Source organism: Mercenaria mercenaria, chromosome 7 (assembly GCF_021730395.1).
Source record: "Mercenaria mercenaria strain notata chromosome 7, MADL_Memer_1, whole genome shotgun sequence".
Taxonomy (NCBI): Eukaryota; Metazoa; Mollusca; class Bivalvia; order Venerida; family Veneridae; genus Mercenaria; species Mercenaria mercenaria.
The window spans coordinates 78,791,588-78,807,755 of NC_069367.1; the positions used below are offsets into that span (position 1 = coordinate 78,791,588).

The 16,168-nt window shown below is 35.6% G+C and overlaps 1 protein-coding gene across 2 annotated transcripts in view; it reads left to right on the forward strand.

Moving 5' to 3' along the window:
* Window positions 1-307: 307 nt before the first annotated feature.
* The window catches only part of LOC128558682 (uncharacterized), a 30,271-nt gene continuing 14,410 nt past the window's right edge, over window positions 308-16,168 (forward strand). The window contains exons 1-6 of one of the 2 annotated variants that reach the window (XM_053548733.1): window positions 308-386; window positions 674-748; window positions 1,151-1,199; window positions 1,703-1,772; window positions 12,296-12,335; window positions 13,079-13,169. In XM_053548733.1, the coding sequence (XP_053404708.1) occupies window positions 13,111-13,169 (59 nt within the window). In that variant the 5' untranslated portion in view covers window positions 308-386; window positions 674-748; window positions 1,151-1,199; ... (1 more) ...; window positions 12,296-12,335; window positions 13,079-13,110. The remainder of the gene's footprint in view (window positions 387-673; window positions 749-1,150; window positions 1,200-1,702; window positions 1,773-12,295; window positions 12,336-13,078; window positions 13,170-16,168) is intronic. The other variant, XM_053548732.1, reaches the window with a different exon arrangement.

The following is a 16,168-nucleotide window of genomic DNA, read 5'->3' on the forward strand; positions in this document are numbered from 1 at the left end:
ATCATCAGTTTGACTAATTTTCCTTAGAGCTCTCGTGAAATTATTACGCGCGACGTATAACCTCCCATCGTGTATAAATAGTGATAAAGCACTGTTTTGCTATAAATTATTTCTTAATTGCGTAATGCCACTTTTATTTTTATGGAGAACTGTAGCAACACAAAAGATTTTTGCACATTAACAGATACCGTAATATGCTTTAATATATTTTTTGCAATAATCTGCAAACCCAGACCGGATATAGATTGCCTGAGTAAACAGGACAGGTCATGTGATGAATAACAACCAATAGTCTCAGTTGGTTGAACAATTTTAGAGATTCAACAGGGAATAAATAGGAAGTTTCTTACTAGAACTCTGTGTTTAGTTTGATAAAGCATTGTAAGGTATTTGAAGCTTTAGAAGAGTAAATAATGTTTGATTTACTAAAGAATGGTAACAAATCTGTTCTCGTTCAACGAATTATCTAAATGTGGGTCAATAATTTTATCCGGTCTTAACATTGTATTTACTTCAAACGTTTTTCATAATCATTCTTTGTTTCTGTATTCTTTGTTCAGTTTTAAGAAAACTACAATACTCAATTACGTTTTTAAATGTTTAGATTATAGATCTAATCTTTTGCTTGCAATATCCGGTAATCAGTACTTGAAACTTTGTATATATAATATAGGTCAAGGTTGAAACTGATTCATCTGTCTTCCGGAACAAGGTCTCAAGGTCAGATCATATTGTGAACATCCCAGAGGTAACATTTTTAACTCACTTAAACTGGTATACATGAATGGTCTATCATCTTAATTCTTGGGTCCACATCTTTGTTTAAACATGTTCTACTGAAACTACAGGATAGAATCACACCAAACTTGATCTCTGTTGTCTAGGCATGGACTGCATTCGAGTTAGTTCAAATGCTCATTTGGCCATTTGTTAGGGGCTCTCTGAGCAAAAAATAGATGAAAAACATGATACTGTCATAGATGTCTCTGAAAGCTCGAACAGGTTTATTTGACAATACCTAGGGGCCACTTAAACTAATATAAGAAAAATATTTTTATTTTCATTGTTTCAGCTGGTGTATATTTATAACTATTGTGTATCAAACATTGTTTTTTTTTGTTGAAACTTATGTAGACCATTAAAATTACAGGATTTACAGACATAAATTTAAAGATGCATCAGAAAGGAACTTCATAGAGGTTTGTATTTTAATGAAACTTTAAACATATTTTATGCAACAAAAGTGACACATTTGAGAAATGAAATTTTTTTTTTGTTGGTGTTCATGCAAAATGAACCGACAGAATAGGATCAGCAAATCCATGAATCGCAGTAGCGATTTATGTATAACTTGCCGATCCTATTCTGTCATTCATTTCGGATGAACACCTAAAAAAAGTTCCATTTCTTATATTTGCATTATATTTTCTTTCCATTTGTAAACAAGATTATATTATAAATTGCACACATTTTGTTGCATTTGACATTAAACTCAGCTTCCCAGCCACTCTGTTCATCATATTGAACAACTAATGAACGTTCTCTATACATGGATGTCGTCAAAATAGTCGCCCATTATGACTAAGCAGCGTTGACATAACATTCATGCCTTTCCTTTAGCTATTCATATGAAATGAACATCAAAATTTTCAATGGAAAATGAAAATATATAGTTTTGGCAACTTGTTATTTGTGCTTTCAGGTCTACATGTGGAACCTCGGAAATCTTGCAAGAATATCTGAGTTCACAATTAGAAGATGTAGATCTACATGTAAGAACTTATTTCAGTACATTTTAGCTTGTCAATTCAAAGAATAAGGAGGTAGTGAGTGTTGCACTTTCCTTGCTGTTGGTGTCTGCACTGACTAAAGCTTTTATAAAATTCAATTTCTTCAACATGAATTAAGGTATTTACTTAAAACTTGCTGTACTTGCTCAAAGTACAATGTACATTAGTGTGTCTAGAATCTCAACTACCTGCATTAATTCTAAAGTATATAATTCCCCCTTTATGAAATTTTTTAAGTTTTTCAGAAAATAATAATACTGCCTGTTTAACAACTGCAGATACTATGTGATAACTTCACACTCGTCTTACAGGAATAACACATGGTTACAGCAGGAAGTCTCATAAATCTTACATAAATTTTAACAGAATTATCCTGGACAACATCGTAACTCTTTCTTAAATTTGGGCAATATACCTCTTTTTAGCTCACCTGTCAGGGTGAGCTTTTGTGATCGCCCTTCGTTCGTCGTCCATCCACAATTTCTTGTCTGTGCGATAGTGGTTTCATTTTTAGCTGGACTATTCGAAGAATAGTCTAGCTATTCTACTCACCCTGGCGTCGGCGTCACACCTTGGTTAAGTTTTTGCATGCAAGTACATACAGCTATCATTTAAAGGCATATAGCTTTGAAACTTATTTATTCTTTTTCTAGGTCAATTACCAACCTCACTGGGTCAAGTTCCATAACTCTAACATGTATTTTGAGCAAATTATGCCCCCTTTTGGACTTAGAAAATTCTGGTTAAAGTTTTACATGCAAGTTACTATCTCCAAAACTAATGTAGATATTGAATTGAAACTTCACATGTGCCTTCGGGGTTATAAAACTACAGTAAAATTCCTACTTACGACCACGCCGAAATTACGACCGCACCGCTAATACGACCGATTTTGCAAAGAACAGAATATTTCCTTCTTAAAACCAATGGTCGTTTGTCCGAAAATGCGACCAGACCGCTAATCCACTAATGCGACCACCAATTTCAGAACTGTTTGATTTTTTCACACTTGATTAATCACCGCAATTACGACCACTCAAATTTTTCTGTATGTTACCGCGAATCGCCACGGGAATTAACACGTGCGACATCGTGTTAACACATTAAGCGTGTACATTGTGTATTTATCCGTTAATTGCTAACAAGTCTTTTAAACGTTATCAAAACAACGTATCAAACTGATTGTCTGAAATTGTTATTTAAAGATGTTTGGTGTTTACATCGCTATTTTAACATAAGAAATTGTTGAAATAATTAATTTGTTTGTAATTAGACGAATGCCCGCTGATCGAATTGACTGGATTAAAACGGATTTACTTAGATCTAAACGGTGTTTGTTTGTTATTATTAATGTAAATACGTTTGGGATTTTAGCGGAGAATGAAGTTTGAAATTGTTTGATATTGTTGTAATTGTCTTTAATTGAACAAAATTCAAATCATTATCAGTTAAGTGCGTCCTTAATTAATACACAGTTTGAGTATTTAAGGAGGTAGGTTACCTTGTTACAAGGGTAAATTCAAATTAGTTGAACCGCAGCATATTTTTGTATTTCGTGTAATATGAAGTTTTAACTGCTACAATCTCAATTTCGTTTGTTCCTGTCCCTTCAAGTTCAATTTCTATCCAGGTTTGAAGAACGTGACCCTCCAAAGGTATTTCATATTGAAAGAAGAAGGAAAATACAGATATTTAACAGTTTTCAGTGTATTTTAGTTTCATTGATATCCGTGGAAGTCTGCATAATTGATAATTTTACTAGTATGCACGTTAGCTTTCTAATATAAGCTTAAAAAGTATATGTCGCGGGGCTCGTGTTTCCATGGTAACGCATTTTCTCTCATTTTTTAACAACTATGTATAAAAATAGGGGTTTTTGACGGCTTCAGTGCCATTCTGTTAATGACCAACATGGAATATTTGGGTAATATTATTAGCAAAATACCAAACACTTTACATGGTACCCTATTTTTCTTAAAGTTTAAAGTAACCATGGCAACGGAGATGTTTAAAATAGCTTATATCTTGCTTTTTGTCGTAATTTCTTATAGAAAATATTGAAAAAGATTATCTTTCTGGTTGATGTAGCTTTAAAACATATTATTTCTAACGTAAGTTATATTTTCGTGTTATTTGCATTGATTTAAATAAATTTCACAGCTTAGAATACTTACAGCAGTACCCCTCGTCTGGCATTGTTCATGGAAAAATCGTTCAGCATGCTGCTGTTATTCTCATGGATATTGTTTAAATGAAAATAAAAAGCCGAAGCTGTGTTTCTTAAATAGACCAGTGTCAACACTTTTAAATTTTACATTTAGATACATAGGTCACGGGCTTTGTTTCCATGGTAACATCAATTCAATTCAAGAAACTACAATTTTCTGCTGAAATTTGAACAATTTTAATCTTAGTTTTAGTATATGAGTAACAAATTATCAACAGAAACTGAAAAATAGGTATTAAAATTCAAACTGCTAGATTTTTTTTATTTCAAAATGGTCGTAACAAGTAACCTTTCACCCAACTATATTCCAAATAACATTGGTTACCACCATTCATTTTCTTACATTCCGCATAACATTTCTATATAACTACATTAAAGAAGCAAAATATTGATCATTATTCAGAGCAAAAGACTCATAAAAAATATTTCAGCAAATAATGGTTATTTGAAAATAGTTAAAATAAAGAAAGTGCACAGAATTACGTACTTTCAAGATAAAAGCTATTAATTTTGCGCGGTAACTGACACGTAACGTCATGACGTCAATGACGTCATTTTAAGACAACATTGTTTTGAAGCGTTTCTGCGGCAATTTATTCATTATTCCTGCATTATTAAACCATAAAGCATCAGATCGAAGACAGGTTCATGATTTGTTTTCAGAAGAATGAATATACAAACACATTTAGTTTGTCGTAAACGTCGTCGTAAATCGTCACGTTAGCTTCCGGTTGGACATGCGCACATACAAATATGAAGGTAACCTACCTCCTTAAGGCTAAAGAAATTAAAGAAAATAAAGCTACATATAAATTTAACACTGTGTTTGCCATTACTGCGTCTTGATCGTATTCCAATGTGTTATTATCTGCCAGACCTTCCCCGTGTAGCCTTGTCCACTAATCAGACCAGACCGCTAATAAGACCAGTTTTACAAAGAACCATGGGTGGTCTTAATAGCGGAATTCTACTGTAGTTGATAGCACCAAGTCCACTAACTCTGACCTTCATTTTGGGCAAATTATGCCCCCTTTTGGACTTAGAAAATTCTGGTTAAAGTTTTGCGTGCAAGTACATACAGCTATTACTAAAAGGCATATACATTTGAAACTTATTTTTTCTTTTTCTAGATCAATTACCTACCTCACTGGGTCAAGTCCCATAACTCTGACATGTATTTTGGGCAAATTATGCCCCCTTTTGGACTTAGAAAATCCTGGTTAAAGTTTTACATGCAAGTAACTATCTCCAAAACTACTACAGATATTAAATTGAAACTTCACACTTGTCTTCGGGGTTATAAAACTAGTTGATAGCACCAAGTCCCATAACTCTGACATGTATTTTGGGCAACTTATGCCCCCTTTTGGACTTAGAAAATCCTGGTTAAAGTTTTGCGTGCAAGTACATACAGCTATTACCAAAAGGCATATAGCTTTGAAACTTATTTATTCTTTTTCTAGGTCAATTACCAACCTCACTGGGTCAAGTTCCATAACTTTTAACATGTATTTTGAGCAAATTATTCCCCCTTTTGGACTTAGAAAATTCTGGTTAAAGTTTTACATGCAAGTTACTATCCCCAAAACTAATGCAGATATTGAATTGAAACTTAACATGTTTCTTCGGGGTTATAAAACTAGTTGATAACATCAAGTCCCATAACTCTGATATGTATTTTGGTCAAATTATGTCCCCTTTCTAACTTAAAACTCTTTTGATATTTCACATTTTGGGTAATAATTTCCTGCTTCTGTGACAATATTTCGAATAGTCGAGCTTGGCTGTCTTACGGACAGCTCTTGTTAATTTTGTTTTAACCAAACTTGCACACAACTTGTATCACCATAAGATCTTGGTTTCTTTCTTGAACTGGCCAGATCCCATTATGGGTTCTAGAGTTATGGCTCCTGAAAGAACCAAAATTAGCTATTTTGACCTTGTCTGCACAATAGCAACTTTATTTATGATTTGATTTTTACTAAACCTGCACACAATTTGTATCACCATAAGATCTTAGTTCCTTTCTTGAACTTGCCAGATTCCTTTATGGGTTCCAGAGTTATGGCCCCTGAAGGCCAAAATTATCTATTTTGACTTTGTCTGCACAATAGCAGCTTCATTTATGATTTGAATTTAATCAAACTTGCACAAAACTTGTGTTACCATAAGATCTCAATTCCTTTCTTGAACCAGCCAGATCCCCTAATGGGTTTCAGAGTTATGGCCCCTGAAAGGGCCAAAATTAGCTATTTTAACCTTGTCTGTGCAATAGCAGCTTCATTTATGATTTGATTTTAACCAAACTTGCACACAACTTGTATCACCACAAGATCTTGATTCCTGTCTTGAACTGACCAGTTTCCTTTATGGGTTCCAGAGTTATGGCCCCTGATAGGGCCAGAATTAGCTATTTTGACCTTGTCTGCACAATAGCAGCTTCATTTATGATTTGAATTTAATTTATTTATTTATTTTGTTGGGTTTAGTGTCGCACCGACACAATTTTAGGTCATAATTATGGCGACTTTCCAGCTTTAATGAGGGAGGAAGACCCCAGGTGCCCCTCCGTGCTCAATTTCATCATGAGCGGGCACCTGGCTAGAACAACCGACCTTCCGTAAGCCACCTGGATGGCTTCCTCACGTGAAGAATTCTATGCCCCAAATGAGGTTTCGAACCCACATCGATGAGGGGCAAATGGTTTGAAGTCAACGACTCTAACCACTCGGCCACGGAGGCCCCATAATTTGAATTTAATCAAACTTGCACAAAAACTTGTGACACCATAAGATCTTGGTTCCTTTCTTGAATTGGCCAGATCCAATAATGGGTTCCAGAGTTATGGCCCCTGAAAGGGCCAAAATTAGCTATTTTGACTGTCTGCACAATAGCAGCTTCATTTATGATTTGATTTTAACCAATCTTGCACACAACTTGTATCATCATAAGATCTCGATTCCTTTATATACGCCCTCGTATTATGTTATCGCCGTAGTGTCTGTCTGTCTGTCTGTCTGTTGGTTAGCAATTTCCCTGCCGCTCTGTAACTCTTGAACCCCTTGAAGGATTTCAAAGAAACCTGACACAAATGTTCACCTCATCCAAACGATGTGCAGAGCGCATGTTTTGGATGGCTCAATTCAAGGTCAAGGTCACACTTAGGGGTCAAAGGGCATATGGCTTTGTTTTGTGTTTATATTGCTCTGCATTTGCGTTGCATTGCAGTGCTCTTGTTTTTATTTGGCAGATCCTTCTTTTGTTCACTTACAATATTTTTTTTTAATTACTTCCCTTTTATGTTACTATAAATAGCTTATTAGTATTTTTTTAGCTCACATGTCACAAAGTGACAGTGTGAGCTTTTGTGATCACGCAGCGTCCGTCGTCCGTCCGTGTGTAAACTTTTGCTTGTGACCTCTCTAGAGGTCACATTTTTCATGGGATCTTTATGAAAGTTAGTCAAAATGTTCATCTTGATGATATCTAGGTCAAGTTCGAAACTGGGTCACGTGCGATCAAAAACTAGGTCAATAGGTCTAAAAATAGAAAAACCTTGTGACCTCTATAGAGGCCATATTTTTCATAAGATCTTCATGAAAATTGGTCAGAATGTTTACCTTGATGATATCTAGGTCAAGTTCGAAACTGGGTCACATGCCGTTAAAAAGTAGGTCAGTAGGTCAAATAATAGAAAAACCTTGTGACCTCTCTAGAGGCCATATTTTTCATGGGATCTGTATGAAGGTTGGTCTGAATGTTCATCTTGATGATATCTAGGCCAAGTTCGAAACTGGGTCAACTGTGGTTAAAAACTAGGTCAGTAGGTCTAAACACCAAGACCACTTTCCTGTGGTACAACATGGATGGTACCTCCAATTTATAAGTGTATTTTGACATATCTATACCTTTAAGAAAATTTCAACTACATTTTCTCATGATTCTTTTGACCTTCTTGTCCTTAAATGCAATGATGACAGGTGAGCGATATAGGGCCATCATGGCCCTTTTGTTTCATAAAAAACCCATTTCAAATTGTCAAATAGTCTACCTTGCTGTCATAAGACAGCTCTTCTTATCATTTGCTGGCCTGGGATAATTAAGGGTGCATTAATGGGATCGTGCAGCACTTGTCAAACAGCCATGTGTCAGCATTTCCTTCAGACTCAAGAATTACTAATTTAAAAGTAGGTTCAACTAAAAGTGCCTGGAAGCATCCTATAGTCATTGAGCAGATGATATGACACAAAAATATAACATCTGCCTCTGAATATAGCTCAGTTTGAGTAAGGGATCAAATTATTTTATTTTTTTTAATTTCTTTATTTTTCAAATTTTTATTTAAATTGAACTTCTGATGAATAAATTGCAACAGTTTTTCCAAAATTAACACACTAACACAGAAACGCAGATTTGTTATGTTGGACAACATAGTTTATATCTTTGACATTTCTGTTTTCAGCTTTCAAAACAGAAATGTGTGTTTGCATAAGTTATGGTATAGTGCCATTTGCAATATCCTTATTTGCTTATACCATAGCCTTTCAGTATTACAGGCCAATGTGCATATTCAAGTGAAATAGAAAGCATGCATTAATGTTAACTTTCACTTAATCTGTGTTATTACACCAACAAAATACTTCAAAGTTAATTGGAACTGTATTTGGAGTCATACATGTCAAATTACCCATTATGTTTGCCCAATATGGAAGATTTCATGAAACAAGCATCAATTGTTAAGTTCATCAAGACAGTTCACAAGTAAAAAGCAAGGTCACATTCAGAGGTCAAATGTCAAATAAATAATGCTCCAAAATCATTTAAAACCCTTGAGAATTATGAGAAAACTAGCACATTTTTTACCTCATGAAGATGACATGTACGTAGAACACAGGACCCCAGGTACTTAGATGTCAAAATCAAAATTGCTTAAATTTATGTCTGCTCCATATCTTTTCACCGTTGTTTATATGACTGAAATTTTTTTGAAAAAGACGTTTACCCGCCCCCCCCCACACACACACATCTTCTCAATCAGAAGATAACTTTAAAAAGCATCAGTTATTCTCCTCATGACATTCATGCAAAGAGCACAATCCAGGTCATTAGGTCCTAGCTCAGACTTAAAAGTTTAAGATCAAATAGCTTAAGTTTGTGGTTGATTTTCATAAAAGTAGCATCAGTTGCTAACATTATTAAGGTGACATGCAGATACAGAGAAGATATTAAAAGTCATATAAAAGAGCACTAGCCCTGTCCCCTGGTGTCAAAGTTTTTTGTACATTAATTTGATATTGGAGTAGTGGTTTCTAGGAAGTAAGTTTTTGAAGTTTTTCAGTTTGTTGGTTGCCTAGGTTGCTAGATTTTTTATGGATACCGGTAGGTATATTTAAAGGTATCAGACAGAGGTCCACTTACTAAAAGAAACATTCCAGTTAAATTTGGTTAATAGTGGCTGCTTGGTTAGGTAGCGTATATTTACATAAGAAATTGTGGGACAAGGGACATCCAGTGATCCTTAAAGCTATCAATGATCAAAATGTAAACTATGGACAAATTGTGCTCAAAAAAAGCATTTTGGTAATCCCTTACCATGAGTGGTGAGGGTTATGGCAATATGGTCTTTGTATGTTCTTCCGTCCGTAACACTTTGTGTTTGCTAAGTAGTCCCTAAACCCCTGTAAGGATTTTTAGCTCACCTGAGCACAAAGTGCACAAGGTGAGCTTTTGTGATCGCCCTGTGTCCGTCGTCAGTCGTCCGTCCGTCCGTCGTCAACGATTTGACTGTTAACACTCTAGAGGTCACAATTTTGGCCTAATCTTAATATAACTTTGTCAGAATGTTACCCTCATAAAAATCTTGGACGAATTCAATATTGGGTCATCGTTGGTCAAAAGCTAGGTCACCAGGTCAAATCAAAGGAAAAGCTTGTTAACACTCTAGAGATCACAATTTTGGCCCAATCTTAATAAAACTTGGTCAGAATGTTACCCTCAATAAAATCTTAGACGAATTTGATATTGGGTCATCTGGGGTCAAAAACTAGGTCACCAGGTCAAATCAAAGGAAAAGCTTGTTAACACTCTAGAGGCTACATTTATAATATATCTTCATGAAACTTGGTCAGAATGTTATTCATGATGATCTCAAAATCCAGTTTGAATCTGGGTCATTTAGGGTCAAAACTAGGTCACCAGGTCAAATCAAAGGAAAAGCTAGTTAACACTCTAAAGGCCACATTTATGACCATATATCTTAATGAAACTTGGTCAGAATGTCTCTTGATTATCTATAGGTCATGCTCAAATCTGGGTCAGTCGGGGTCAAAAACTAGGTCACCGGGTCAAATCAAAGGAAAAGCTTGTTTACACTCTAAAGGCCACATTTATGACTATATCTTCATGAAATTTTGTCAGAATGTTACCCTTGATGATCTGTAGGTCAAGTTTAAATCTGGGTCATGTGAGGTCAAAAACTAGGTCACCAGGTCAAATCAAAGGAAAAGCTTGTTAACACTAGAGGCCACATTTATGACCGTATCTTAATGAAACTTGGTCAGAATGTTAATCTTGATGATCTATAGGTCATGTTCAAATCTGGGTCAGGTGGGGTCAAAAACTAGGTCACCAATCAAATCAAAGGAAAAGCTTGTTAACATTTTAGAGGCCACAATTATGACTGTATCTTCATGAAACTTGGTCAGAATGTCATCAGGGCTTTTTCACCCTATCTCACGGGGCCGATATTCGGCCCCATTCCCAATGCCAAATATGCTCTATTTTTCCCAATCTTGAGCAAAAAATTCCCAGTGCAATGCAAAATTTCCCAAGTGAAATCAGTTACTTTCTGATTTTCAATAATAATTCTTGCACAATTAGTTTTGTTTACCAAGTAAATCAAACAAAATGTTGGAAAAACCAACTTGTTTTTATTTTTAGTAACATGACCGTCTGAAACCTCGGCAAAAATAATTACAAGATTTTGCTGAAGAAATGTATGATTTGTATGCAAAAACCTCTAAAAATGCATAATAAAACAAATATTAATTGAATAAAGTACCCAAAACATGTTGACTGGCAGTTCTTATACCATTAAAATCAATTGTCAAATATTTTCGCGACCCAGTTTTTACACTCAAAAATACACGTTCTTTGCCATTCAATTTCAGTTATAACTTTGGTGAAAACAAACTGTAAACAAAAATTTTAGCATGACAAATAAAGAGTTACTGTATTTTTAGGCAATATTGGAACACAATCCTGAAAAAACAATTCTCAAAATTTCACAAGGGGATACTGTCTACCAGTAAAATTTGAAACTGAAAATTTAAACTATTATATATATTAATTAAAAACTCATTTAATTTGTCAGTATATTTTCCCAAATTTGACAATTTACCTCGTTAAAAATTCCCAATATGAGCAGGGGCCTTTTTCCCAAAACCCCCTGAAAAAGCCCTGAATTATGTTAATCTTGATGATCTTTAGGCCAGTTTTGAATCTGGGTCATGTGGAGTCAAAAACTAGGTCACTGCGTCAAATCAAAGGAAAAGCTTGTTAATACTCTAGAGGCTACATTTATGACTGTATCTTCATGAAACTTAGTCAGAATGTTAATCTTGAATGAACTTTAGGTCAAGTTTGAATGTGGGTCGTATGGGGTCAAAAACTAGGTCACCAGGTCAAATCAAATGAAAATTTAGTTAACACTTTAGAGGCCACATTTATGACCATATCTTAATGAAACTATCTTGATGATCTTTAGGCCAATAGGTCAGGTGAGCGATACAGGGCCTTCATGGCCCTCTTGTCATGAAATTTTGGTCAAATGATCACCTCATCAAAACGATATGCAGAATTTATGAGTCAGTCCTGCAAACTCAAGGACAAGGTCACAACTCTCAAGGTCAAAGGTTTGAGTGTTCTATTTAGTGTCTACATGCTCTGTATCTCCTAAACCCCTTGAAGAATTTTCATGAAACTTAGGTCACATGATCACCTCATCAGGATGATATGCAGAACTCATGAGTCAGCCATGTTGGTTCAAGGTCAAGGTCACAGTTCATGGTCAAAGGTTTGAGTTTCCCATATTATTTCTGCTCTGTATCACCTAAACCCCTTGAAGGATTTTTAAATTCATTGATATAGACTATAAAACGTACTTAACAATGTCAATGCTCCACCCAATACCATCAACCCTTTCACTATCCATAACAGTGGCTGGGGATATAGCTGCCTTTCAGACTGCTATTGTAAGTATTTTCTTTCTATATTTCAGGAGTTTTACCTTGACGTAAGTCAACCAGAAGAACTTCATGGTATGTATAACCATTTTCAGTTACAAATGGAGTTCATTTTCAAGACATAAAAGTTCTTACTACATGTGGTAGCTTCCTTCCTTTGCACTCAGCTTTAGGAGGATAGTGCTAGGACTGGTCAGACTAATGTGACTGGGTTGGATATCATTTAGCATGTCTAAGGCACGATATTCCATTGAGGCAGCACTGTAAAGTTAGGCATTGTGCTGCATTATATATGACTGAAATATTTTTGAAAAAGATATTAAACATGGACACACAACTCATTTCTCAGAAGAAACAATGAATTTTGGGCACAGGTTAGACTGGCTTCCGTCCCTATGTTTGTTCTTATTTACATATATCAGTTTTCTTTATTAAGAGGGAAGTAACTCCAGAAGGTTGTTTCTACATTGACTTTTTTTATTGCCCCAAACATAGGATGGTTCAGCCATCAGACAAAACTGTGCTATTTTTTCTTGTAAAATGTTTCCAGTATTAATTTAAAAGATAACCATGAAGCCAGGGAGCCAGGCTAGGCACAGGTATATAGCTCTGTGGAAAGCTCTTTGGATTTGCAGGCCAAAAAAAGGCAGAAAAAAGAAATGCTCCTTGTTGTTCCTGTTTGAAATGTGAAACTCAGGTGAGCAATACAGGGATGTTATCTTAAAATCAAATATATATATGCTGAAAATAGTCTCTTACACCATTTTATTAAATGTCCATATATGTAAAAGTTCAACAAAGTAATGATTTCATTTCAGACTTTCCCCTTTTGCGCAAAGTTGTAGAAGGCATGTCATATGAGGAGGTTGAAAGGACACTAAAACCTATGGAAATTCCTGATAATCACCAGTTAGTCATTTACATACTTCTGCTGTAACTTGATTTTGAACTGATGGAATGAACTGAATATAAACCTCTTGATGCCATCCAATTTGTCCCAGATTATAGAATTTTGTTCTATTTTTAGCTCACCTGTCACAAAGTGACAAGGTGAGCTTTTGTGATCGCGCGGTGTCCGTCGTCCGTCGTCCGTCCGTCAGTCCGTGCGTGCGTCCGTAAACTTTTGCTTGTGACCACTCTAGAGGTCACATTTTTCATGGGATCTTTATGAAAGTTGGTCAGAATGTTTACCTTGATGATATCTAGGTCAAGTTCGAAACTGGGTCATGTGCCTGAAAAAACTAGGTCAGTAGGTCTAAAAATAGAAAAACCTTGTGACCTCTCTAGAGGCCATAATTTTCAATGGATCTTCATGAAAATTGGTCAGAATGTTCATCTTGATGATATCTAGGTCAAGTTTGAAACTGGGTCACGTGCGGTCAAAAACTAGGTCAGTAGGTCTAAAAATAGAAAAACCTTGTGACCTCTCTAGAGGCCATATATTTCACAAGATCTTCATGAAAGTTGGCCAGAACGTTCACCTTGATGATATCTAGGTCAAGTTCGAAACTGGGTCACGTGCCGTCAAAAACTAGGTCAGTAGGTCAAATAATAGAAAAACTTTGTGACCTCTCTAAAGGCCATATTTTTCAAGGGATCTGTATGAAAGTTGGTCTGAATGTTCATCTTGATGATATCTAGGTCAAGTTCAAAACTGGGTCACGTGAGGTCAAAAACTAGGTCAGTAGGTCTAAAAATAGAAAAACCTTGTGACCTTTCTAGAGGCTATATATTTCACAAGATCTTCATGAAAATTGGTCAGAACGTTCACCTTGATGATATCTAGGTCATGTTCGAAACTGGGTCACGTGCCGTCAAAAACTAGGTCAGTAGGTCAAATAATAAAAAAACCTTGTGACCTCTCTAAAGGCCATATTTTTCATGGGATCTGTATGAAAGTTGGTCTGAATGTTCATCTTGATGATGTCTAGGTCAAGTTCGAAAATGGGTCACATGCGGTCAAAAACTAGGTCAGTAGGTCTAAAAATAGAAAAACCTTGTGACCTCTCTAGAGGCCATATATTTCATGAAATCTTCATGAAAATTTGTCAGAATGTTCACCTTTATGATATCTAAGTCAAGTTCGAAAGTGGGTCACGTGCCGTTAAAAACTAGGTCAGTAGGTCAAATAATAGAAAAAACTTGTGACCTCTCTAGAAGCCATATTTTCCATGGAATCTGTATGAAACTTGGATTTGAATGTTCATCTTGATGATATCTAGGTCAAGTTTGAAAGTGGGTCACGTGCCATCAAAAACTAGGTCAGTAGGTCAAATAATAGAAAAACCTTGTGACCTCTCTAAAGGCCATATTTTTCAATGGATCTTCATGAATGTTGGTCTGAATGTTCATCTTGATGATATCTAGGTCAAGTTTGAAACTGGGTCAACTGCGATCAAAAACTAGGTCAGTAGGTCTTGAAATAGAAAAACCTTGTGACCTCTCTAGAGGCCATACCCTTGAATGGATCTTCATGAAAATTGGTCAGAATGTTCACCTTGATGATATCTAGGTCAAGTTTGAAACTGGGTCATGTGCCTGAAAAAACTAGGTCAATAGGTCAAATAATAGAAAAACCTTGTGACCTCTCTAAAGACCATATTTTTCAATGGATCTTCATGAAAATTGGTCAAATTTTCATCTTGATAATATCTAGGTCAAGTTCAAAACTGGGTCACATGAGCTCAAAAACTAGGTCACTATGTCAAATAATAGAAAAAACGACGTCATACTCAAAACTGGATCATGTGGGAAGAGGTGAGCGATTCAGGACCATCATGGTCCTCTTGTTTTATTTGCAACAGTAAGAGCCACTGAAAGTAGCAAGCCCTGTTACGCTTAACTAATTTTGCCGTCCTGATATTTTTTTATCGTTCTCCCTGTAAAATAGAACCCTTCTTTAACAGAAAAAAACTTCTTTGGATCAAAACATTTTTTCCAGCACCTAAATAAGGTTAGAGTTTTAAATGTATCAGGTTCAGTGTAAGCTATACCAAATTGAATCTTTGTTTGGAAAGATATCTACCAGGCAGGAAAGAAAAACAACAACACATGTTGAAAAAAGAAAACAAAACATATTGTTACTACTTGATATATTTTTACCCATGACAGTTTCACCCTGAGATTAAGCAGTAATTGTAATTTGTTAGTAGAGTACAATGACACTTTTTTAGCTCACCTGAGCACTGTGTGAATTGAATTATTGTAATCGCCACTGCCTGGCGTCCATCTGTCATCTGTCCATCCACACTTTCCTTTAAACACAACTCCTCCTTAAACACCAGACCAATTTTAATGAAACTTCACCTTGAATGGTCTTCTTTAAAATTAATATTGTTCAAAGAATTGAATACCATACAGAATTCTGGCTGCAATGGCAACCAAAATGAAAAACTTAAAAAATCTTCTCATACAAAACCACAGGTCATAGGGCTTATATTTGGCATGTATAGCATCACTAGATGCCCCTTGGGTGGAAAGAGGTCCATTCCTGGGGATCAGAAGTTTTACATTGACTTATTGGAAAAAACTTTAGAAATCTTCTTAAAACTCAAGACCAAGACCTTTGATATTTGGTATGTAGCATTGCCTAGTGGTCTGCTACTAAGATTGTTTAAATTATGCCTCTAGAATGAAAAAAAAAACCCACCCTGGGGATTCCAAGTTTTACATAGACTTTAAAAATCTTCTTGCCTGAAACCAAAAGACTTAGGCCTTTGATATTTGGTATGTAGCATTGCCTTATGTTTCTCAAATCATTACCCAGGGGTGAAAAGAGGCCCCACCCTAGGGGTCCTAAGTTTTACATAAACTTATATTATACGAAAAATCTTTAAAAATCCTCTTGTCAGAAAGATCAAGGCCTTTGATACTTGGTATGTAGCATTGCCTAATGATTCTCTAAGAAG